This window comes from Aulonocara sp. 'chitande type north' Nkhata Bay, linkage group LG19, assembly GCF_057382095.1.
Source record: "Aulonocara sp. 'chitande type north' Nkhata Bay isolate Kocher_YH1m ecotype deep benthic linkage group LG19, A_spYH_male_GT1.1, whole genome shotgun sequence".
NCBI lineage: Eukaryota > Metazoa > Chordata > Actinopteri > Cichliformes > Cichlidae > Aulonocara > Aulonocara sp. 'chitande type north' Nkhata Bay.
This window is the reverse complement of record NC_141362.1, coordinates 31,541,144-31,564,509: the sequence shown is the minus strand read 5'-3', so window position 1 is coordinate 31,564,509 and position 23,366 is coordinate 31,541,144. Positions and strand designations below refer to the sequence as shown.

Genomic DNA, 23,366 nt, shown 5'->3' with positions numbered 1-23,366 from the left:
ATTGTGTATTTTCATATTATTTATGCAGCTTATATTGTGGGAAAGCTAAAACTTCCTTGGTGGGCACCAGAGTTCTTATATACAGGAAATGTGTAAGTTTCAGTAGCCTACAGTTAGCTTCCCCTTTAGCTTTAGCTAAAGGAACATTTTAAAGCAGTGATACCAACCAGCTAACAAGTGCTTGTGTTTTCTTTATTGTGATTAGCTAAGCAACGTGGCAACTGAAAATATATCCAGAATGCATGTGCCAAAAACTAGAGCAGGAATGGCCAATAGCAACCACCTTCAAACTATTTAACCGCCCAACAAAGAAAAAAAAAAGCTTTGTTCCCAACAGATAATTATTAAGGCAGTTATATGAGAAATGTGGGTAAATATGCTAATAGACATTCTAAAAAGTCTAATACATTTTTAAAATTATTTGTGTACTGCAATAATTTACAGAGGATCTTTGTCTTTGCAATGTACCCATACCTAAATAAGCAAACCAGCTGGGTAGCAAATACATTTAAAATATGGACTCTTCTCATGTTCTCAACAGCTACATCAAAACAAAATTGCACCATGGTTTCGACCCAGCGTGCCACCATGAAGTAATCCAGTCCAGAGATATAGTAAACTTCAACCATAGACATAGTTAGTAATAGTACCGTATAGTACAGCCAACCTTATACTGTCTAAGGCTTGGAAATCAGTTCATGGCTCTGCTTATATAGTAAGTAAGTAAAATTTATTTATATAGCGCTTTTCACAGATAAAAATCACAAAGTGCTTTACAACACAGGAGATGGAAATATGAAACAATGTAACAGTAAATAAAACAGTAATGTAAAACAATAAAAACAACATAAGAGGAAATTAATATCTTGATGTAAATCTGCACAGAGCAGTAAATCTCAGAGCAGCAGCAGCAGCACAGGTCAACTGTACACAAATCTATTGGAGCGCACTATAGAAATCTACACCTTTCCTCACCCATAAAAACCAACTTTAACCCCTGACTGTACTTATTTTTCTGTTTAGCTGTGGAAGAAGTCACTTACCTACACTATATTTTTTTAAATTCCCTTTGTTCCTTTCTGGTTGTCTTCTACATAACAGTGTTCAAACTGTGTGAATTAACTAGAATTAGAATTCAGGTTGAAACAGAGTTTGTATTCACTTGTATTATTTTATTATCATATTAATAGGTCATGAAGTTCAGTTAGCTTTTCACAAAGATAGTTGGTAAAAATGCCCCCCAAAAATCTAATTTTTACTTATACTTGGAGTACATTTTAGAGCCTGTACTTCTTCACTTTCACTTGAGTAAAGAAGTTGAAAGAATACTTCAGTTTTTACTGAAGTATTACTTGAATCGAGAATGTCTGACATGATTAATGGTTGTAATGGGGTTTGCACTTTTAAACTCTTATCCCCCTAAAAATGTCACATACAGTGCCTTAGGTCTTTTTGAGTGTTTACAGGCTGCCAGGCACATGTACAGGACATACTTCATATTCCTCACATTAGGAAACAAATAGAAGAGTAGAAACCGCAAGACCTCTGGGGCTTTTTAAGCACATGCCTGCTGCTGCTATTGGACACAACAATCACCCAGTGGTAAGCAATCCCAGCAGTACCCAAAGGAAATTATTTAGCTTTGTAGGAGTGTTATGACAAGGGCATAACCTGACTCTAGACGTAAGACAATATTTCAACACCTTATTTCCCATTGGGAGTTCGTACAGGTTATTACTCAGTAAACTTTGTTGGTACTGAGAACGTTGGTAGGGAAGCAAACACTGATGGATCTTTCAGCACTCAGCAGAGACAGCAGCGTCTCACAAACCAGCCAAAGCTTGCATTTTTCCTTACCCACCTTCGGTGAGTCTGGCATAACAGGCTCTTTTCTCAGATTGACTTCATGTGTCAACAAGGCAGACCTCCCCTGACTTGGAGAAGATTCAGATGGCCACAAAGTTGTGCCCTGTGTGGCCTCTGGCTTTCGCCGATGCGTTGGCCAAAAAGGGTGCATGCACGCACGGTGTGATGCCTGCCATTGGGCAAACGATAAAAGAGAATAAGATGTGGCATCTATATCCTCCAAGCCACATTTCAGACTGTAAAGGTAATCATCATGAGGAAATAATGTCCAGCATTGCTTTTTAAAGCATATTAGACCTCTCCACCGAAGCCAAGGTGGTTTTAGCATTTATTAAGGAATCAGAGAATCAAATAAATCCATAATGTAGATCTCCGGTGTATTTTGGAGAAAAAAAAAGAAACCCCTCCTCCTTACCAGCCGCTACTACACCGCTACTAAAACACACATGTCTCAAATCACAGAACACAAAGCATTCAGAGAATTTGACCAGCATAGCAGATGGTTTTTCCATGAGAGGACATTGATGCTCTTGGTCTGATGACATGCTACAACTGGACTCAGACAGAAAGGTATGTCCTCCGTCTAGACCTGTGAGGATACCTTGGAACTCAATGTACGCCATCTGAATCATTCTTTGCACTTTTTGCGATGGATGAAACGTAATCCTGTTGACTTTGGTGAAACTGAACTAACCTTCTATCTAGGTCAAAGTTTCCCTTTACTCCTCAAAATATCTCTATAAGTATTGGAAAGAAGTTAAAGCCTAGTAGTTCTTCAAGTCTTGCTTGGAGTGCTTGAGTGAAATGTCGTCACATCACACAAGGGGTTTATGTCCTATTTATGATGAATAGTAAAAGGTTTGATGACCTCAAAATGTTTCAGTTAAGCACTAAGATCAGGTAAAAATGTCATTCTTTCTTTTGTTTTCTGTGCGGCACCACAACTCTGGTATTCTAGGCTTGTTAAACCAGTAAATATGTGAGGAGTCGGTTTCAGAGTGACTGCGTAAAACCAAATTTAAGCCACACACTAACAACACATTACATTCCCCGTGGGTGATAACAGAAACAGGTGGATACAGTTTTTGCACTCTTTCAAGCCAAGGGAGATAACACAAACATGACTTGAAGTGTTTATTCTGCCTTACAGTAAGTATGTTTGACCACCCGTTAAATGGACCAATGCGTGACCACGGGTAGAGAGAAGGAAATCATCCCGTGGCTGGGAAATGATTTCGTGCGGCCACTGAACGTCAGAGGAGCTTGTTTAAACAGACCCAAATCGAGAGACTTAATGATCATGCTGACAGCAGTCAAACGAGATGTCTATTGAAGCTGGTGTGCCGCAGATGAGAATTGTGCAGCTGCTGAGAGAAAGGAAGGCACGTTGCGGTCGCCGTCTCTTTATGCAAGTTCCAGAGAAAAGAGGCGTGCAGGGTTCATTTTTAAAGCTGAATTCAATATTTGTTCTCCCACCAAACCTAAACCAACAGAATATAGGATATGCAGTCCCCATGGCAGCCTGCTGTGTTATTCCTGCCACCTCAATCGTGTTCTACCATTAGCACTAACGTCATCCCAATTAGACGTCGGCATCCGGACACAGAACAGCTCACACTTAAAGGCCAGTTAGTCGTTTTGTAAGGTAGTGGTGAGTTTAGATTGGATTCTTAATGTAATCACACCTTTTTTAAAGCACTTTTTGCTGATTTGATGTTTCCCTAAAACTCCAGGCTCTCTCTGCACATGCCTAACACGTGCTGACCAGCGCTTGATGTGGATATGCAAAGAAAGCAGCATAGGGAAAAGACTTACAGTTCTGTCTGTATTCTAAAATAAAAAGAATTCACACTATTCCAGCTGAATTGATCTTTGGTAAGAAGCCACTTCCTTGCTATTCTTGCTGGATAATTTTGAAAGGATCCCTGGAAAAACTTAAAAAACTTAATGTACTTCATAGGCTTTGACCTGCCCTCTGGGTGTTTCTTATGTTCATACCCAGCATTCCCTGGGCTTTAACTGTGCTGAGACCGCATAGTGTGTAAAATGTTCTCAAGTCTCTGGGCCTCTTTATCTGATAGAGACTTGGTCTGCTGCTACATTTTGATCCCTCTAACTTAGACCAGGCCAAAGCAAAGACGACAATCCAGATATCAAAAGCTCTGAAGAGTCTCTGTACTCTGTGTTCTTAGGAAGGGTTCACTTCGGTCGGTTATGCAACCAAGCATGTCCATCACCGTAGATGTTTTCTTTTTCTATTCCGTATAAAACTAGCACAACATGTTACGGAATACTTCATCCTCTATGTTGAAGTACAGCTCATTCAGAACTCTGCTGCTTGAGTCCTCACTAAGACCAAAACAGTGGACCACATCAGTCCAGCTCTGAGGTCTTTACACTGGCTGCCTGTCCGTCAGAGGATAGACTTTAAAGTTCTGATGCTGGCCTATAAAGCTCTGAATGGTTTAGGACCAAAATACATCAGTGACCTCCTGACCCAGTATGAAGCTTCCAGATCCCTCAGGTCATCTGGATCCGGTCTTTTATCAGTTCCCAGAGTCAGAACCAGACACGGAGAAGCTGCATTCAGCTTTTATGCTCCTTATATCTGGAACAAACTCCCAGAAAGCCTCAGATCAGCTGAAACACTCAGTTTATTTAAATCCAGGTTGAAGACTCACCTGTTCTCAGCTGCATTTGAATAAAGCACCAAATCCACACTTTAAGCTTAAATTTCAAAACTTACATTTAACTACTGATTTTATCTGTTTTGATTTTATCTGTTTTGTTTGTTTGTTTGTTAATTAGTTAGTTAGTTTGTTTGCTGGCTTTAATCAATTTTAAATCATGCTTTTTATTTGTTTTTGTTTCTAATGTCTCTGTAAAGCACTTTGAATCACCTTGTTGTTGAATTGTGCTATACAAATAAACTTGCCTTGCCTATGTTTGAAATGGAATATTCTTCTACATTTAAATGATGATGATCAGGTTTCTAGAAAATGATGTGTCAAAGTCAGAAAATATTAGAAAAAAGACAGGATACTAACCTCTGAGATTCCCTGGCTACCAAATGCAATGCACAAAATCTTACTGCGGATTTTTTTCTGAAAAAGTTACAAATGATGCAACATTTGCTTCTTGCATGAGAAGACAAATGCCCATCTCAGTTGGACCTGATAACTCTCTAATGCATGTGAGACTGAAGGAAAAAAAATAGAACAGACAGAGGGTGTATTTTCTTTTACTGTAATTGTCCAGGTGAATTTATGGTAACAAATGAACATCACATATTCTGCCTCACCTGTATGCTCTCCAGTAGCACCTTTTCCTGAATCAAACTGAGAATTTTATGTGAGAAAGTCTGAGCTTTGAACAATGTCCTGACCTGGTTTTTTCCAACACTGACTGGAATTCTTGTGTGAAACTTGCTGAACCAAACACCAAACCAAACACTGCATAAACAATGTTCTTATAGTCACTAAAAAGCTTTACAGCTTGTACCTTATACTCAAATAATAAATCTCCTTTCAGTTTGAGTCTTGTTTGTTGTTCACTAAGACCAACACTTTTAAAATGACATCTAAGAGGCTTATAAGGCCACGATATGATTGCATAAAGGGAAGAAAGAGAAGGATGATTGTGGAGAATGAAAAAGCAAACCTCTGCCATTGATTTAAGACTTCCCAGTCAGGATAACTATGGCTATCCTCCACATTTCAGCACATGAGAGAATAAGATAAAATATTTTGGAGGGAATACTGGCCGTCCTTCCTACTGTGGTTATAGAGCATTTGCTTTCTGAAGAAGGTCACAAAGGTTACTGTGATGAAACTTGTGGAAATCTGTTTTGTTTTATCTCAAGGGTCAAAAAGCACAACCCTGCTTTTACAAGAATGACTTCATATGACACATTTAATATTATGCCTCTATTCACTTTTGGGCATCTGATTATTGTGGAGAAAGAAACAGGCTGTCTCTTCAGTTGGCCTTTAAGCAACAGAAATCTCACGTGGGATGCACATGATGGTTCAGACAAGCAGTAATCTGAGAGCAACATCAGACAGCAAACAGTACGTCTGACCGAGCGACTTTCCCAAGCCCACAGGAAGTGATGGGAAAAATAAGGGGCAGAAGCTCATCTTTTTTCATCTAACACAGTCGTCTTATATCCCCTCCGTGTCTAATTTTAGCTTCGTCAGTCCCAGTCTGAAACTGGCATTAGGTCAAGTACAGCTTTAGCATTAGGGTGAAATATTCCTCTTGTGTTTGGATGTCGTAGTTCCTGTCTCTGCTCTGTGTGTCCACATAATCTGTCTCATCTGTGGTATGTAAACCATCTTAGACAGAGCTTGTTTTTTGGAAGTTTTCTCTCCACAAACACACACTCTTCAGATCCCAATGTAGCGATTACAAAAAGTCCCGTCCTACCCAGAGCTACAGATCTTATAATTATCTTGACAGTGAAAAACGTTGATAAACACTACAATTAGGATTCTATGAATAGGAAAGATTTCATTTGCATAATGCCCCTTTTAAATTTCACGTCTATGTTCAAAAGTGACTTTTGATGCAAGTGCATGTGGCCCATCATGCACACACTCCTGTCAAGTATACACATGTGGAGCGTCTTCCCAGTCGCGGCGTAGATTGCAGCCATTTCCACGCCTGTGATGGATCCAAACACGGATCAGTCAATCAGTCTGTCAGCCAGTCCTGCAGAGAGGTGTGATTCACTCCTTTGGGCTGCATGACTCAAAGCCCTCTCTTCCCTGCCCCCTCACGTCCCCCTCTTCCTCCCACTGTCCTGAGCGGTCTTGAGCTTGCCATTTGACCTGCTGCCAATTTGGATCTTCTCCCCCAAGGGTCAGCTGTGGGATTGTATACAGCATTTCTACATAGCAACAGTCTGTTGACTTACACTCTGAGGAATGCAGAAATGACAAACAGGTGGCAATGGACGTGGACCGATTTGTAATTTTCCATTAAAATGACACGTTGCACTTTTTCCTCACAGTTATTCCACATACTCTTAATCGATAGTTTAAGTTTTAAATCACTTTGATACAGGCACAAAACTGTCAGCTCTAGCGAGAATTAACACGTGCAGGTTGTTGTTTTTGGAAGGTAAAGAATCGACTCTTTCATAAAGTAGCTTTGAAAAAAAAAAAAAGACTGTGAAATTCCTTCAAATTGGTCCAGAAATGAAAAAGAAAAACAGAAATTGCCATGTCCAGCTAAAGTATCACACAATGACTGAGCCCAAGTGGGTGGTTCTTCTGCCAGGCGTTAAAGAGGACCAGATGACGGGGTGATACACTTTCGGCCGAGGGCTTTCTGATATTTTGTGGGAAGATGGGAAAAGAGAAGCAGAGCTGCAGATGTTGATGCTTCTTGAGCTGACATGAAGTCATATTTCTGCTTGTCTCAATTCACATTGAGCACTGGCTGATTGCGATCAGACAAGATGGGCTCCACGGCTTGTCGAGCCTTTGTCGGTTCCTGTATTTACCGATCTCTCCGGACCTGCCACTGCATCATATTTATAATGGGGTGCGAAGCGATCCCCTGGACAGCCCAGACCGAGAGGGAAATGAGGTTGCAACAAAATGACCTCAGATTCTAAGAACTAAAGGAGTTTGCCCTGAGAGTTTTCCAATGAGACACATTCTGCCCCAAGGGTCTGTAAAACAGCTTTCCTGTTCCTCTCCGCGTGAGCTTTGAAATCATTTCTCCACTTTCTCACTTTCTTTGCAAAGTAGAATGTAAGACTGTAATAAAAGCAGTCACTAAAGTCAAACGAGAAGGAAAGTTAGGCTGGCCAGTGTACAGACGCATGGTGTCATGTAAGCTCGGGAGCCAAACACCACAGAGCAGCTCACACACAGGGAGGGGCGTCCGCTCTCTGCATAGCCCACAAGAACCAGAAAAGTCCCCTTAAACATTTGCAAAGGACCACGTAAGCTTTGCTGTGTTGCTTTATCAGTACCTGTTCTTAATGAGGATCTCAACCCCAATCGACCAGTCAAAAATCACAGTCAAGCAATGGTCTTGTGTTCATGGCTGAAAAATTACATCTGAACAATCGGGATTCACTCGGAGAATGGCAAGGCTCAGCCTAGACACCGTCATTAACCCCAGGCTGGAGTAAATGGCAATTGTTGGTAACCCTCATCATAGTTTCTTCAGAGACGTTATCTGATCCAAACCGTAAATCAGTTTACAGCAGTGAAGGATTTCTGGCATTAGTCGGAAAACGTTCTAATCAAGGAATGACGTGTTCCCTGTGTTTTCATATGGAAACTAATCAACATTTCTTTTTGTGTGTAATTAAGGGAAATCAAACATTTTGGGAAAGTGATTATTTATACTTTGAGTACCAGTTGCCAGGTAACTGAAAGTGTACTTTTTGAATGGATTAAACAAAGACAAGAGTCTCTGTCTTTTTATGAATCTTGTGCCTCTAAAAGGAAAGAAAAATCGGACTCGTCAGACGTGAATCAGCTCTCTGTGCAAGTTTCAAGTTCATGTTAAAATCACAAATGCTCACATGGAAGTCTTCAGAAAGGAGTTAATAAAGTTTTGTATTTTCTAATTGTTTTTTTTTATTTTTAGTTCATTTTGACTTTTTGTTTGTAATTTGTTTTTAATTCTTTTTGTGTGGATTGCATATTTCAGAGTCAGGATTTAGGAAAATCAGCGTAGATGTTACAATAAAAACAGGAAGCAGTTGACTCACAGTCTTATCAGTATGTCCATCAATGCCTCATCGGGGTAGTTCTACTAAAATTTTCACCAGTCCAGTCTACTAAACCAAGTTTTTATTTTTCCATCCATCCATTTTCTTCCGCTTTATCCGAGGCCGGGTCGCGGGGGCAGCAGCCCAAGCAGAGAAGCCCAGACCTCCCTCTCCACGGCCACCTCCTCCAGCTTATCCGGGGGAACGCCAAGGTGTTCCCAGGCCAGCCGAGAGATATAATCTCTCCAGCGTGTCCTGGGTCTCCTCCCGGTGGGACACGCCCGGAACACCTCGCCCAGGAGGCATCCTTGACAGATACCCGAACCACCTCAACTGGCTCCTTTCGATGTGGAGGAGCAGCGGCTCTACTCTGAGTCCACCCCGACCGGTGAATTGTGAGCCGGGCGGCAGCCAGGAGCGTAGGTCCTGGCGGACCGATCCCCAGCTACCAAGACCAAGTTTTTATTTTTATTTTAGTTAAATAATTTATTTATTCACATCCAGTTTTATTTCTTAGTTTAGTTTTAGTCAACTAAAGTAATCTTGTTTCAGAGGGGTACGCGGCGATGGCTTTTAAGGGGCTAGAGGGAAAGTTGAACTCAAATGTGCTAACTTTAGAGGTCCTAATTGGTTTTGTTTAACAGTGGATAAATCAGGCTTGTTGCTCTCACTTATCTTTTGGCACAAAGATGGGTGAGAGCTCCTGGTTGTTACTAAGTTCTTAATGGATGGAGATGACTTTATTGAGAAAGTGCATGAACATAGTTCGTAAAATGGTAGTCACACTTTGTTTAGATTTCAATTCTTGTTGATTTGATGATGCTTGTTGTTACCGCAGCAACAGCTAGTTTGTGTAAAGTGCAGCGCAAAGAGCAACTGAAGTATCTGTTTACAGTGAAGCCAAACAAACACGCCATATTTTACCGAACAAGACACTCAATAATCATTTGCTTCACTGTCTGTTCAGGCAAAGAACACAGAAAATAGTAACTGCTGGGCTGTTTATGTAACGTGTTTATTCCTACAGAGTCAAAGACCCACTCATACAGATGTTAGCTGTCAGCTAAAAAAATGCATAAAATGATAACTGTCTTTGTTTTGCAGATAGATTTCAGAAGAACAATTGTGGTAGGTCTCAATGACAAATACACAGTTTCCTGATTCTTTCTGATTAACAATACGTGTTTCACACAATTGAATGGTTTTAACGTGACGCATTAGCAGCAGGAGAGCGTTCAATGAGCAACAGCTTGGTATGGAAATTCTGCAACTAATACTGCAGAAGTCAAGACAGGATGTCGATAAAATAGCCATTTATTGCAAAACACAGTCCACGAATGCCATCAAAAACCTACCTGTGGCTGCTTGTGAAAGAGAGTTCACTTGAATTCAGTTTTTTTAATATAGTGCCAAATCACAAAAACAGTTGTCTCAAGGCGCTTTATGTTGTAAGGTAAAGACTCTACAATGATAAAGCAGAGACCCCAACAACTAGATGGCCCTCCTGTGAGCACCTGGTGACAGTGGGAAGGAAAACCTCCCTTTTAACAGGAAGACCCTGACAGCAGAACCAGGCTCAGGGAGGGGCAGCTATCTGCCACAGCTGGTCATGAGTGATAAGAAAAGGAATTTTATTGGTTTCACAATATTAGACTCAGTATGGGTTCACCCAGAAACGCTGTTGTTGGGCACTACTTTTAGTGAGGACAGGAATGATTTGTTGAGCTAAACAGTGTCCAGTCATCCTGAAATTTAGTGTTCAGTGAGTTTCTTCCCTTCAGACAACACAACTGAATATTAAGCTGGACAGTGTTGGTGGATTGTGCACTAAAGCTACAACCTCTTGCCAAAATCAATAAAGCTAGTTTTTTTAAGCAGCAATTCATAGCAATGTAGAGATTTTAATCTTGTTTTCGCCACATGACAAAACACATTTGCTTTTTCGCACTGGGGCTGCCTTTACTTAAAAACTGGGAACAGACGGGGTGGAGCGATGAACTGCTCAACAAGTACAGAAAAGGCCTTTGGGTGAGTCTCACACCTGGAAAACCAAACAGGTGAGAGGATGAAGGGGATATGTGCCTGTCTCCAAGAATTCAGGCCATATTTTTCTCAAAGCCTTGTGGATAAACATCAAGCAGAGTGGTCTGTCTCATCTTTGCTGCCATGCCTGCACGGTTAAAATAAAAGGGACAGCAGATTCCACAGTGACTCCTCAAATAAGCAGCACTCAGCACGGCACCTCCCTTCACAGGAAAATGGGAAGGAAGATGAGATGGAGCGAGACACAGACCTGCCTGTCCCTTCAGCCACTGGAATGGGAAAACTAAACATCTTGGTTTAAACATTCGATAATGGAATCCACTCATCCGTAGTTGACAGCCCTGGCAAAAACAGGCACCTCCTTTTTGTTTTTGTGATTCACCTTTGTCCAGGGTGGTAGAATAATAAAAAGTACACGTGTTCCAGCTCTTAGAATGATACGCCAAAACAAAGCTGACAAGCGGTTCTTGTTGTTCACGTCCTCCACTTGAAGACACAGCACAGCTGCTTTGCGAATGAAAAGCGCTTTAGTCATGCATCAGTCCCTCACTTCACTATCATAGTAGTGGATTAAAACTACTCTTGTACAGCACATGTAGCATGCACCTATTTGCACAGCTGCTGACATTTAGTCAAGACTCAAATCACTGCTGTGAAGTTTGCTGGGTGCTTAATGCTATTTTACAAATGTTAACTTCGATGGTGAGCACTGGATGTCGGTTAAAATTAGCATGTTAGCATTGTCATGTCACGTTTCTATGGTTCCTCAGATGAGATTAATACTGGTTTCCTATACTTACAGGCATTTTTCTGTCATAGATCACATATACTCAAGAGTTGAAGGATAATATGAGACTTGTAACAGAAGGTGGAGCCGCTGCATAGATGCCATAATTTATGGAAGGCCCTTAAAGAGTTATTAAGGCTGTTTAACACGAGTCTTATATCATCCACCTGCACCTGATTGGCTCCTGTAAATGTTAGGGGTCGCACATAGAAAATTAGCACGATCTTTGAGGTCTACACTTTCACCTGACTTCTAACAGGGAAAGAAACTCTTTACAATCAGACACACAGGCTCTGCCTAAACAAGCGTATAAATCGCAGATTTACCAAGGAACAAAAATCTGATCATCAACCTGGTAGGTCTTTTGTCAACAGTCAAGTTTTTCCATAAAAGGACAAAGGGAAGTGATGTCGTCAGAGTGTAACGATGGCAGCTGGTCTCCTGTGAAATGCTAGTGATATTAGGGATGACAGAAACCAGCTGCTGACTCAGTGACTCATTTTTACCTCAGCGAGGGAGAGAGAAGGAAATGGAAGAGAGCAGCAGCTCCCGCCCAGACAAAGAACAGACAAACCCAGCTTCAGCAGGGCGGCAGCCAAAGCAACACTTCACTGAACAATTTAAAGTCCGCCATATCAGTTTGTGTCATTCGAGGTTCCTGTACCGTTGCCCTTGAATCATGTTGGAATGTAATCATCTGGTTTGAAAACAAAATATGATGAAAAAGTCCAAATAAAAGCGTTCATCTCTTGGTTATTTCAGCAATTAGTATGAGATCACTGAAAGCAGAAACTACAGAGAAACGATTGTTGTGTATATGTGTTTATCTTTGCGGCTAAATGTTGGCGACCCAAATGACTGTTTCTTTTTCCTCCCTCACTCTGTCCTCGTTTCGCTCTACAGATTATGAGGACAAGCCTGTGTTGCGTCTGACGACTGGCAATAGCAAGAATTCTGTGTTCTGACAGATGATGATGATGATGATGATGATACAAACAGCTCAAACAAAAGCTCTCATAGTTTTCAGGACTATTAATATTATTATTAACCAACTAAGAAACTTACTATCCTGTGCAAAAGTTTTTGAGCCACTCCTCGTTTCTTTTCCTTCCAAGTTTCTTGTAATTTCTAAAAGTTGTCTTCAGCTACTCAAAGTTTTTCTTTGGGCACTGGCTGCTTTTTCACTCATTTTCAGCCCAGGCCTTGTAGCTGACCTTTTTCAGGGGAATATTATTTTTGTTTGCTAAGCCATTTAACACTGACCTATGAATCATTCAAGCATGAAAAGGGCACGTAACTCAAGGAAGGGAAAGGTATAAGTTGGCATTAGTACAGTGGCTTGCAAAAGTATTGGGCCCCCTTGAACTTTTCCACATTTTGTCACATTACAGCCACAAGACCAATACAAAGTGGTGCACATGTGAAAAGTGGAACGAAAATCAGACATGATTCTAAAAATTTGTTACAAATCAATAACTGCAAAGTGGGGTGTGCGTAATTATTCAGCCCCCTTTGGTCTGAGTGCAGTCAGTTGCCCATAGACGTTGCCTGATGAGCTAATGACTAAATAGAGTGATTACTGTGTGTAATGTCAGTACAAATACAGCTGCTCTGTGACGGCCTCAGAGGTTGTCTAAGAGAATATTGGGAGCAACAACACCATGAAGTCCAAAGAACACAGCAGACAGGTCAGGGATAAAGTTACTGAGAAATTCAAAGCAGGCTTAGGCTACGCAATGATTTCCCAAGCCTTGAACATCCCTCAGAGCACTGTTCAAGCCATCATTCAGCCATCATGTGGAAAAGTTCAAGGGGGCCCAATACTTTTGCAAGCCACTCTATCCGAACTTGCACAAGAAATGGACTGACAATCAGTGGCAACAAGTCTAATAGAGCGATGAATCCAAATTTGACAATGTTGGCTCATATTATCAGTGCAGAGAGCCAGTGGTGTTGGGGATCTTGTCAAAATTGATGGAATTATGAACACAGATGACACAGACATCAGACTTTGATCCACCATGCATCCAACACCATCTGTAAGGTGCCTGATTGATAGTAGTTTCATTTTTTGTTTTTTTAGCATGGCAATGATCAGAAGCAGACTGACAAGGCAGTAAAAGCATGCCTGGATAGAAAAACATGTTCAAGAAGCCTGAAGACTAATTTTAAGAAATGACAAGAAAGCCTTCCTAAGAGAGTTCAGGATGTGAGAAGAATAAAGGTGCAAATACCAAATATTAACTTTCAAGCTCATTAAAATTGCACAAGTTCAGTTTTTGGATCACTATGAATGTTTGCACATTTACGCACAATCACATGAACAAGAATAGCTAAAATTAGCTGAGTCGTGTGTCATTGCTCTAGTCTCGCCCCCTGTTTCCTGTCACTATTGAATTGATGCCAAAGATACGATGATATATATTTTAAAAATTTGACGCCAATCTTTCCCCTGGTTTCTCATGTGTAACTCTGTTTCTGTTTGGAAAGTTTGAATCAAGTCTGCTGGTGGGTAAACACCGCTGACAGCAGCTGAACCCAATCAAAAGGATGAACTCTGGCCCGCCACAAATTTGATACAGAGCCTTTCCCCCTTTGAATCCGGGAAAAGAGTGTCTCCTCCTGCAAGTGCTGATATCATTAAAGTATCAAACGGATATAAGATCCGATTGTGTGTTCTAGTTTGATGGTGTTTGTCCCAGATGTTTTATTTCCCAGACCTGAAATGGCACAAATCCTTGCCGCAGAAACCCTAGGAAGTCTTTGTGTCTTTGAAGATGAAGAGTTTTCCCATCATAAATAAAGCGAGTCTGTGTTACGGACACATCATTTTTCAGATCTCTTCCCACTACAAGGGCGAGATCTGTTGAAGCACTATCTTAATCATCCTTAGACAATACATTAAAATGTCTTTGAAATTCCCAGTAACACATTGCCAGTAGCTACGGTTAATATGACTCTACCAATCAATCGTTTCGTAAGCAAAAAAAGAAAAAAAGTCTCGTGATGTCATCTGTGACCGCACTGGAAAGAAGCTCTTTAGATAAACAAATTTCAGGCTCACAACTTTCCTGTCTCACGAAGGGAAACTACTTAATCCTCACAGATGAGAGCAAAAAATAGATGCAAAAGAAAGAAAAAGCACTCAAGACGGCACAGGCAGAAGACAGCTGGAGAGTGGGAGTCATTATTTTTCATAGTACATACCAGTTGTGCCTGGGAAGCTATGGGACGTTTTTCGGTGACACAGTACCCCTGCCCTTATAAGGCTGCTGCTGTCCATGAAGTGTGTCCTGTGAGGGGCAACCACTGTAAAAGTCTTAGGAACAGCAAACTTGAATTACATAACAGAGTTGGCAGGGGTGTTAAGCATGTATGCGAGAGGCTCAAACGTTGAGTCACGCAGGATTTGTCAACAGTTGCTGGAATGTCTAGCGTGTCTGGTACCATCGATATACAAACCCAAGCAATCTGCTTATTGCTAATCCAGCAAATAAAAACCAGGCTTTTATTATTGTCCACAGTGCTTTATAAAGGCTGCGTGACCAAACAAAGCAGACAAACAAAAATAACATGCAAATCAACACGCCAGACTACGAGGAAACCAATAATCAGCCCGCAAAGACATAACGTCTATAATTGAGAGTCAAAACGAGTCAAATCAAGCTTTTCCCCTCTGCCAGTAACGAACTAAGGGGTTATTTGGTATGTGATTATCTTACGATGCGGAATGGGCATGAGTTAGAGTTTTTCAAAGGAATAATGTAATTTAAAAAACACACGCTTCGAATTATGGGAATTTTTTCTGTGTGCGTGTGCTTGACTGTTCTTTGCTCCGACTGATACAAACTAATAGGGAACAACATGTCTGCATTGACTGATTTGTCATTCGATGATTAATGGTAAAAAAATCCAGCGGACGCTTGTTCTGAAAAAGCAAATTACAAAACTGCATTTCTGATCCTTTATTGCAAGTTTTATTATTTAGTCAAGAATGTGCTATTTTTTTCACACTGCTACATTTCTTATCACACATCTGCTCCAAGTTGGCCATAAAAGTACACAGCCAAAAAGAGTAATACAGATTCCTTGCAATTGTGTGGCCTTTGGGAGTTTGCGTTGACAGACAACACGGTTGCTACGCAGGAGAAACCAAACATAGCACTTCTTGTTCTACAACTGTATCGAGGCACACTATGGGTTTTTATGGGATTTTTTTTAGGAATTATTGCATTTTATTAGGGTTAGTATTGAAAGAAAATGGTTTCTCTTAATGGGCTATTTGATTTGGGGTATCACAGGCCAAATCCAGAAACCACAACAGGAACCCCAAAGTGCACTTAAACTGGTCATTTATTTGACTCAAAGAGCTTTAAAAGTTCCCACTGCTGGGTTCCCTTTTGTGTGGGATTCTGTCCAGTGCTGGCCGGTCAATATGATATGAATCACTGGGATATTAAAAAGCTTTTGTTTCCAGTTAAGATGCATTGTTTCGCCAGTGTGTTTCAGCTACAACAATTAAGAAAAAAAACAAAGAAAAACAACACGTTTCAGATTTTTATTGGACAAGTCACTCCGGTGCAGTTTTCCAAAAAGGAAACGCGAATGTTTGATGAAAAGAAGAGTGCAGCTGGCCTTCAGTCATTGTTTCATTGATTACTGGAACTGGGTCTCCTCAAGTCCAGCCACTTACTAAAACCTCCGTGTGAGGGATCACCACAAGTTCACAGTGTTCCGCAGCATCAACATTTTAAGGATTATTAATGTTGCATGGCTGTAAAGTCTTAAAAGTAAGGAAAAGTTGATGTAAGGAAAAGCATACTCTGATGAACTCACCAAGAATTTTCACCTCTTTGTCTGGACTAATTTAGTGCAGGGTTTGCAGACACTGTGGCCAATAAATTTTCATTTGTTTTCACTGTGAGGCACATATTTGACCTTACACTCTCTGAAACATCTGTCTATAGGTCAGAAAAGAATAAAAATCCATGTGAAAATTGCCAAAGTAGGAGTTAAATTGATAGCAAGTTATGTAAGAAAAAAAAATGTTGCTGCTACCACTGCCTCTAATGTTTGAAACTGCGATGTGTTGCTACACAGCCCACATTTTATATGCACTGAAGTCTTCTCTTCCTCAAGACATAACAAATGAAGACTGCAGCTCATGATCTTTGACTTTTATTCCATGTGGAGAGTAAAGGGAGTGATATACCCGAATTGCCTAGATTAACTAATGTTAATTTGATTTTAGCCGAACCACAACTAACAGGTTTTTCATGACCTTATGAACTCAGAGTGTCTGGTCTTCTTACCAGTGCACAACTTTTCTATTTTAGGCCACGCTCACACTCACTTTCCACGTGCACCTGGAAGCTGTTTGTAGCTCTAAAAAAGCTGCCCTACGTCAAAACAGAAAACACACACTAATGAACATATTGCATCATTTAGCGATTAGCTATGGAAAGAGCTTCTTAACCAACTACAAATGAAAATGTAGCAGGCCTCAGGGCACATGAGTAGTAAGTTTTAATTGAGTTTTGGGAAGTAGGGCTTAAAAGAAAAGAAAATACCTGGTGCTGACGTCGAGCTCGGAAACCCAAACTGCACCACGTAGTTTTTTGAAGAAAAACAGATGTTGAAAAATATAAATTGTGCGGTTTCTTTGCTGGGGTTGTGCAGGTTTGGGAGCTGTGTGGATAGATAAGAAGAAGGTTTTGCGAGATAAACAGATTTATTTGACTGCAAACTACAAACATTAGCTGATCTAACCTGCTTGGTTTGGTTTATGGAAAAATCTGGGCTAGGATTAAAATGTGCCCATGACCAACATCAACACGAGATGTTTGAAAAATGCAGTGCGTACATCCGTGCATATCTCTGAAACACCAGCAAAACTGCAGTACTGACTGAGCAGAGGCTTAATTTGCATTATAAAAGCTCTGCTTAATGCAACTACTTTTACAGGTATGTTTTGAGTGTTTAATTTGACTAATTATATTTTTCTGTACTAGACAAATTGTAGCAAATCGCCTGTTTAGCTAAACCAAAAGTTTTTTCTTGGTTTTTTTTTTTAAGGTGAGACGTGGCATTTGGCATTTATTCCGAAGAGGAAACAAGGTGCCAAGTTTGGGAACGAATGCAGAAATATGTTACACCGAGTCAGCGCTGCACACTTTCTGTTGAAGAAAGAGGCTCTATTTTCCTCTCCAGCTGTGGCTGTTCTTGCTGGCAGCACAGTTCTTCTTGAGAAGAATCCTGGCTGCAAGCTGAACGGTCTCCGCAGCTCAAATTTGAAAAACGGGGCTGTGATAAATGAGCGAGAAATGCTGTAATTCAGCATTATTCTCCGGTGGGTCCTTAAAGGCTGGTGGTAGCCCACAGTTCTACGCAGATAATTTGCCCAGTAGCTGTGATGTTGTCACAAATTGTACTCAGCATAGAGTTTAGCTAAAGATGAATAACTTTGAAAAAAAAATGTAGTGATCTATTACATCTATATAGACTGAAAGAAGTGATAAATTACTGTTTGTGAGTCAGTGCATCTGCCTGTGAACTTTGCACAGACAGTTTACTCAGATCCAGTGATAGGCCTGACATGATACATGCACTGTTGTAACTGTCTTGTTTGAATAATATAAAACTGGATTAAACCACGGCTACAGTGTTTATGTGAAGTTTCTCTCCACTCATAGTTGTGGTTAGCCACAGCATTCCTACCACAGATACCATTTTAGTCATACCTGCTTATATGCACAAGCTGCAGGAGCAGACAGTCACCCAAATAATTATTCCATTTGTCCAGATGATTATACCATTCAGCCACCTCTGAAATGGTAAAAAAAAAAAAAAGGGTGAAGCATTGCTTATACTCGAGTACAGGAAAGTCACAAGGTTTGATTACAAAAGCTGGTGAAGTATTAGTAATAATTCCAATGCAGTCGTCACACTTAAGCTCAGACTACAAAGCTTTTTTTTTCTTTTTTTTTTTTTTACAGTGGATTAATAGAAATGAGAATTGTGTAATTATAGCTCCATAAAGGGAGCAGTTTGGGGGAAAGTAAATCCTGCTGGTGTGATACGCCTTGACTTTAAAGATGGTGTGGTTTTTAATTCCTGGTGTGTGGCATGCTAATAAATGTCAGAAAGGATGTGCTATTGGAACGCCAATATGCTATTATTTGTGGTCAAATAAAACCAACTTCCAGACCATTTTACACAATTTATATCAAAGTATTCATTTTCTCCCATAAATTTATATAAAACAAAGAAAGCTGCAGTAGTAAATAAGTGAACATTCGTTGTAATAAACTTTAAACTCACTTGGCATTGGCTCTGTGGTATTCTGTCACTCTTTGTTCACGTTACAATGCACAGTGGTGTTTCGTCTAGCTTAATATGTGTAGCCTGTTTGCAAACCGGCTACACGTAGAAAACAATTTATTTCATTGTTTTATGTTCATGTTTTATCCAAAAGCACACCCTCTGTTAAATCACCTGTTAACTACGTTCAAAATACTCCCTCCCTGCATCTAGCTAGCTTAACTAGCTTAATGTAGCTATTAGCTTAGCTCAGCTCTTAGGCAAGTCACTAGCAGCATGGCTTCTTCACCTGTTCTCCTGTACTTTCCTGCTCAGTGTGTCAGATGTTTAGCTACTCCTCATCCTCCTTTAGTAATAATGATACCTGAATGAATGTGAAATAGCTAGGTGAATTGGAGACCCATCTTCACACCCTTGAAAATCCTGCAGTTGGCCAGGCCACTATGGACAGTGGGGAAGAAAAATGGGAGTTTTCTTATAGTGGGTCGTTTGATTGCTGGGATTTTCTCTGTATTACTGGAGCATCTTTACCTTACAATATAAAGCAGATTGAGGCAGTGGTTGTTGCACTTTGGCATTATATAAATAAAGGTAAATCAAACTAAACCATGTAAGATGAGGAGCAAAATGACTTCCTGCCTTTCTTCACTATGTAATGGACACATTATTGATGTTTGACAATGGTGTCATTTTTCTGATACCTATTACATAATTGGGTCATTGTTAGGGCTTGTAAACTAGTTAAGACAGAGGAGCAGTTGGCTGTTACCTCTTGGTCATCATTCACATGACTCAGAGTCACTAGCAAAAAAGTCTTCTGACGGGAAAGCTTGAGCATCAACAGTCCACTAGAAATGTAACAGCAGAGTTTCTGTCCTGTTGATCCAATCTAGAATTAACCAGAAAACCAGGAACAATACTTTTTTGTCCCAATTTGGAATTTGTGAAAGTTTACCATCACGTGAAACGAACATTTTCACACGTCAGTATACCCGATGATTCAACAGCTTGTAGACGCACCTTTGGTGGGAATAAGTTGAAGTAACAATTTTCTGTACAACTTTATCAGTGTCTCACATTATTCTGGAAGAATTTTGTCCTGCTCTTCTTTACGATGTCACTTCAGTTTGTTGAGCTTTGTAAGCATTTGTTTATACTCAGCTCTTTTAAGGTCCTTGATTAACTCTAGACCTTCTGGACTTGGGGTCACTAGAGCACCTTATTATTTTTAGCCATTATGTTGTAGATTTACTGCATGTGAAGACGCAACTCTAGTCAGGGGAGCGGATTCTTCAGCTTCAGTGAGAATCCTTGCAGGCAGAGGTGGGATTTTGACGACTACACCATTCTTAATCCTTCCTCAGACTGATGGGCAACACTAATTACTTCTCTGAGATCACTGCAGATGGCTTTTCTCCTAGGCATCGTGCTAACAAACACCCGAATGCTCCAGATCTGGTAACTGACAAAAATTCTTCTTTTATAGAGGTGCTCACTCTTGCTTTATCAAATTAATTACTATAGAAGTCATGAGGGTGTAGTTAGTTTGTCATGAGAGTTTATAGAGTCCTGTGAAAACCATCTTTTTCACATGATTGTACATAAGCTGCAGCATTATGTTCATGGATATTTTGAATAAAATTTCACTGCAGTCCATTCAGTAGTTGTTGATATATTTCAGTCAGGACCATTCAAATAAAAAGACGATCCCTGCTGTCCATAGCATTTGTTGTTAATGTACTATTTATGATATACTTGAATGTTGTGTGGCAGTATTCACCTTTACAACTGAAGATGTTTTTTATTCCTCAGACTATTTTTTATGTAAATGAGGTAATGACCTAATAAAATTGAGGGGTTTTAAACAATCTGGAAAGCCTATTGAAGAGAAATTATGTAGGTGATTAGTATCAAAATTCAGTTTTAGGTCCTTGGTGGATCACGTCTTCTGCTACTGAAAGGACTGTTATTTCAAGAAGTATTACCGACTTTGTTTTGGCTTTAAAACTACAATAATTCATGTGGAGTATTGAGTAACATGTGCCTCAAGACGTTTTTATTTCTGTAATACAACACTTTTATTCATGTATTTTTTTTAAAAAAAAGAGAAAAAAGCACCATGGCAGGCAACAAATTCTGAATTGAACAGAAGGTTTTTGTTTATTTCCTTACTGATGTGAAGTGTCACATGAGAGCAAACTCTGGGGATGGGGTTCGTTATTGCAACACTACCTTCAGCACGGAGACCGGATCTGTTCATTTTATTAGCTCCGCCTGTGATTGATGTGAATATTTGAATAAAATATTCTCCTTTTTCACAGACGGACTCTGCTGTGCTTGTGTCGCGAGGCAATAGAAGGATATTAGTAACCTTACAGGTCTGCTTTTCATCATACTGACCTCATGTCTGCAAAGTCATTTCAAACTGTGACATTTTGAGGGTCAGAAAAACATCTTCTGTGGCAAAACACTGAAATATTAGATTGCAGCTGCAGTTTAATGATGAATTCAAATGGTATTTAAGATGCTTGACGTGTGTTTGATTGATGTGAGCCTCAAGAGAAGAATAAAAACATTCAAATTTTCTTAAATAATGTAACAAACACTCGCTGGCCACTTGCTAAGACAAATACTTAATTGGCGAACCTCATGGAAGCAACTTTGCATTCAGGCGTGTAAACATGGTCAAGATGACCTGCTGAAGTTCAAACTGAGCTGCAGAATGGTTAAGAAAGGCATTTTAAGTGACTTTGAATGTGGGACGGTTGTTGGTGCGAGACAAACCGGTGTCCTGTTTTGAACCATATGGTTCAAAAGAAGACTGGAAAAACACCGCCTGGTCTGATTAATCTTGATTTCTGCAGAAACATTTAGATCACAGGGTCAGAATTTGGTGTAAACAGCATGACAGCATGAAACCATCCTCCTTTTATCAGACAGCGGCTGTTGTGTAATTTTGTGAGGGATATTTTCTTGGCACAATTTGGGCTTGTTAGTACCAACTGAATATTATAAACACCACAGCCCAACTGAGTATTATATCCATCATTTTATGACCTTTTCAGATTTAAAAATAAATATTTGTATTTTCTGGTATAGTGCTAGTGTGTGGTTGTCCCTCTCTCTTGCATTTAGCCTAGCATGGGAGAGTTTTGAGCTCCCTGTTAACCGATGTTGGATAAACTGTTAAGAAATGATGGGATGGAAGGGATGGATGCCATTGAATATTTCCTGGCATGCACCTATATAAACCATTGTTACATCTACAATAAAACAATCCTGTTTTGCATATGTAACATGGTGCTCCAGACATTTAATTACATGCATTCTAAAATCCATTCGGTATGCCTTCTCACGAGAAGCACAGACATACTCCAAGAAAATGTACATGGTAAAACAGAATACAATTTCATGGAGAGAAGCCATGGAAAATCTCCTTGTTAAGGAGGATAGATTAGTTTCTGTGGTTGTCTTTTTCAGTGTTTCTCCTGTTGTATCTGTTTACAATGGGGCTTTAATAGAGAGCGAATAATCTGGATGTTGATGAGTGGAACATTTTATCAAATTCTGATGTGTTTATGGCTGTGCTCTCTTCCACTTAGTAATATAATGAATGCCGTCATTCTCTGAGAGGAAAAAGCCAAACCGCAGGCCTGTTCATGCACAAGCACAAACCTCAGTATAACCCTCGGGGCTGCACTGTCTTAAATAATGGGATTTTTTTAATTTATTGACCCATTGTAATACATCAGGTGAGGACAAAATACGTTTTGTTTTTAAATGCTTGAGATCATTTAATTTATTTCAAAGCATGTTACAAATTCTTTCTGGCCACATTGGTGCATAACTTATGACACATGTTAATATAAGCCGATTAAGGAAGTTAATAAAAGCCTATGGAAGCCCATTTCCGCCATTAAAAAAAAAAAAAAAGTATCCACGACTCAAAATTTCGAGTTATCTTTCTCGAAATTTTGACACGTTTAGAAAAGTAACTTGAAAATTTCGAGAAAAGTAACTCGTAATTTCGATTAGCGCTGCCAATCAGTAATCTACACGAATGATGTCATTTCCTTGTTACCCGGAAGCTGAAGCCCTCAGCTACAGATGCTACAGCTAAGCTACCAGTATTACAGCCAGTCATGAATGCATATTTGCTGAGTATTTTCAGCGTGGCTTCACTAATGATGAAATCCTCGTTTTATTAGCTGAATCACATGGCGTTACTATCAGGAAACGTACTCTCAAAGTCACCAATTTGTTGTGATCTGGTTTATCCTTCCGGGTAACAAGAAAATGACATCATTCACGTAGATTACTGATTGGCAGAGCTAACTTGAAATTTCGAGTTACTTTTCTCAATATTTCAAGCTAATAAGTGGAAATTTCAAGTTAATGAGTCAAAATTTCGAGAAACTAACTCAAAATTTTGAGAAAAATATAGATACTTTTTTTTTAGTGTCAGAAACGGGCTTCCATAAAAGCCTATTTAGATATTAGCAGATTTAAAGGCTATTTCTCTGTCACTCTGACCAATAAGAATGTCAGTTAATTTCTTGAACCCTTCTTTTGTTTTTTTGCCACCTTCTGAGAATTTGTGGATGATTCTGATAG

The 23,366-nt window shown here is 39.9% G+C and overlaps 1 protein-coding gene across 3 annotated transcripts in view; it reads right to left on the bottom strand.

The window, feature by feature from the left end:
* LOC147307427 (KATNB1-like protein 1) overlaps window positions 1–18,191 on the bottom strand; it is a 39,830-nt gene extending 21,639 nt beyond the window's left edge. The window contains exon 1 of one of the 3 annotated variants that reach the window (XM_086273980.1): window positions 18,173–18,191. Coding sequence is in view for 2 of the 3 variants with exons in the window: in XM_086273977.1 (XP_086130103.1) it covers window positions 14,640–14,715 (76 nt within the window). In the remaining variant the exon portion in view is untranslated. Of the gene's footprint in view, window positions 1–14,639; window positions 14,728–18,172 lie in introns of those variants that run through there. The other 2 variants (XM_086273977.1, XM_086273976.1) reach the window with 2 other exon arrangements.
* Window positions 18,192–23,366: the final 5,175 nt, after the last annotated feature.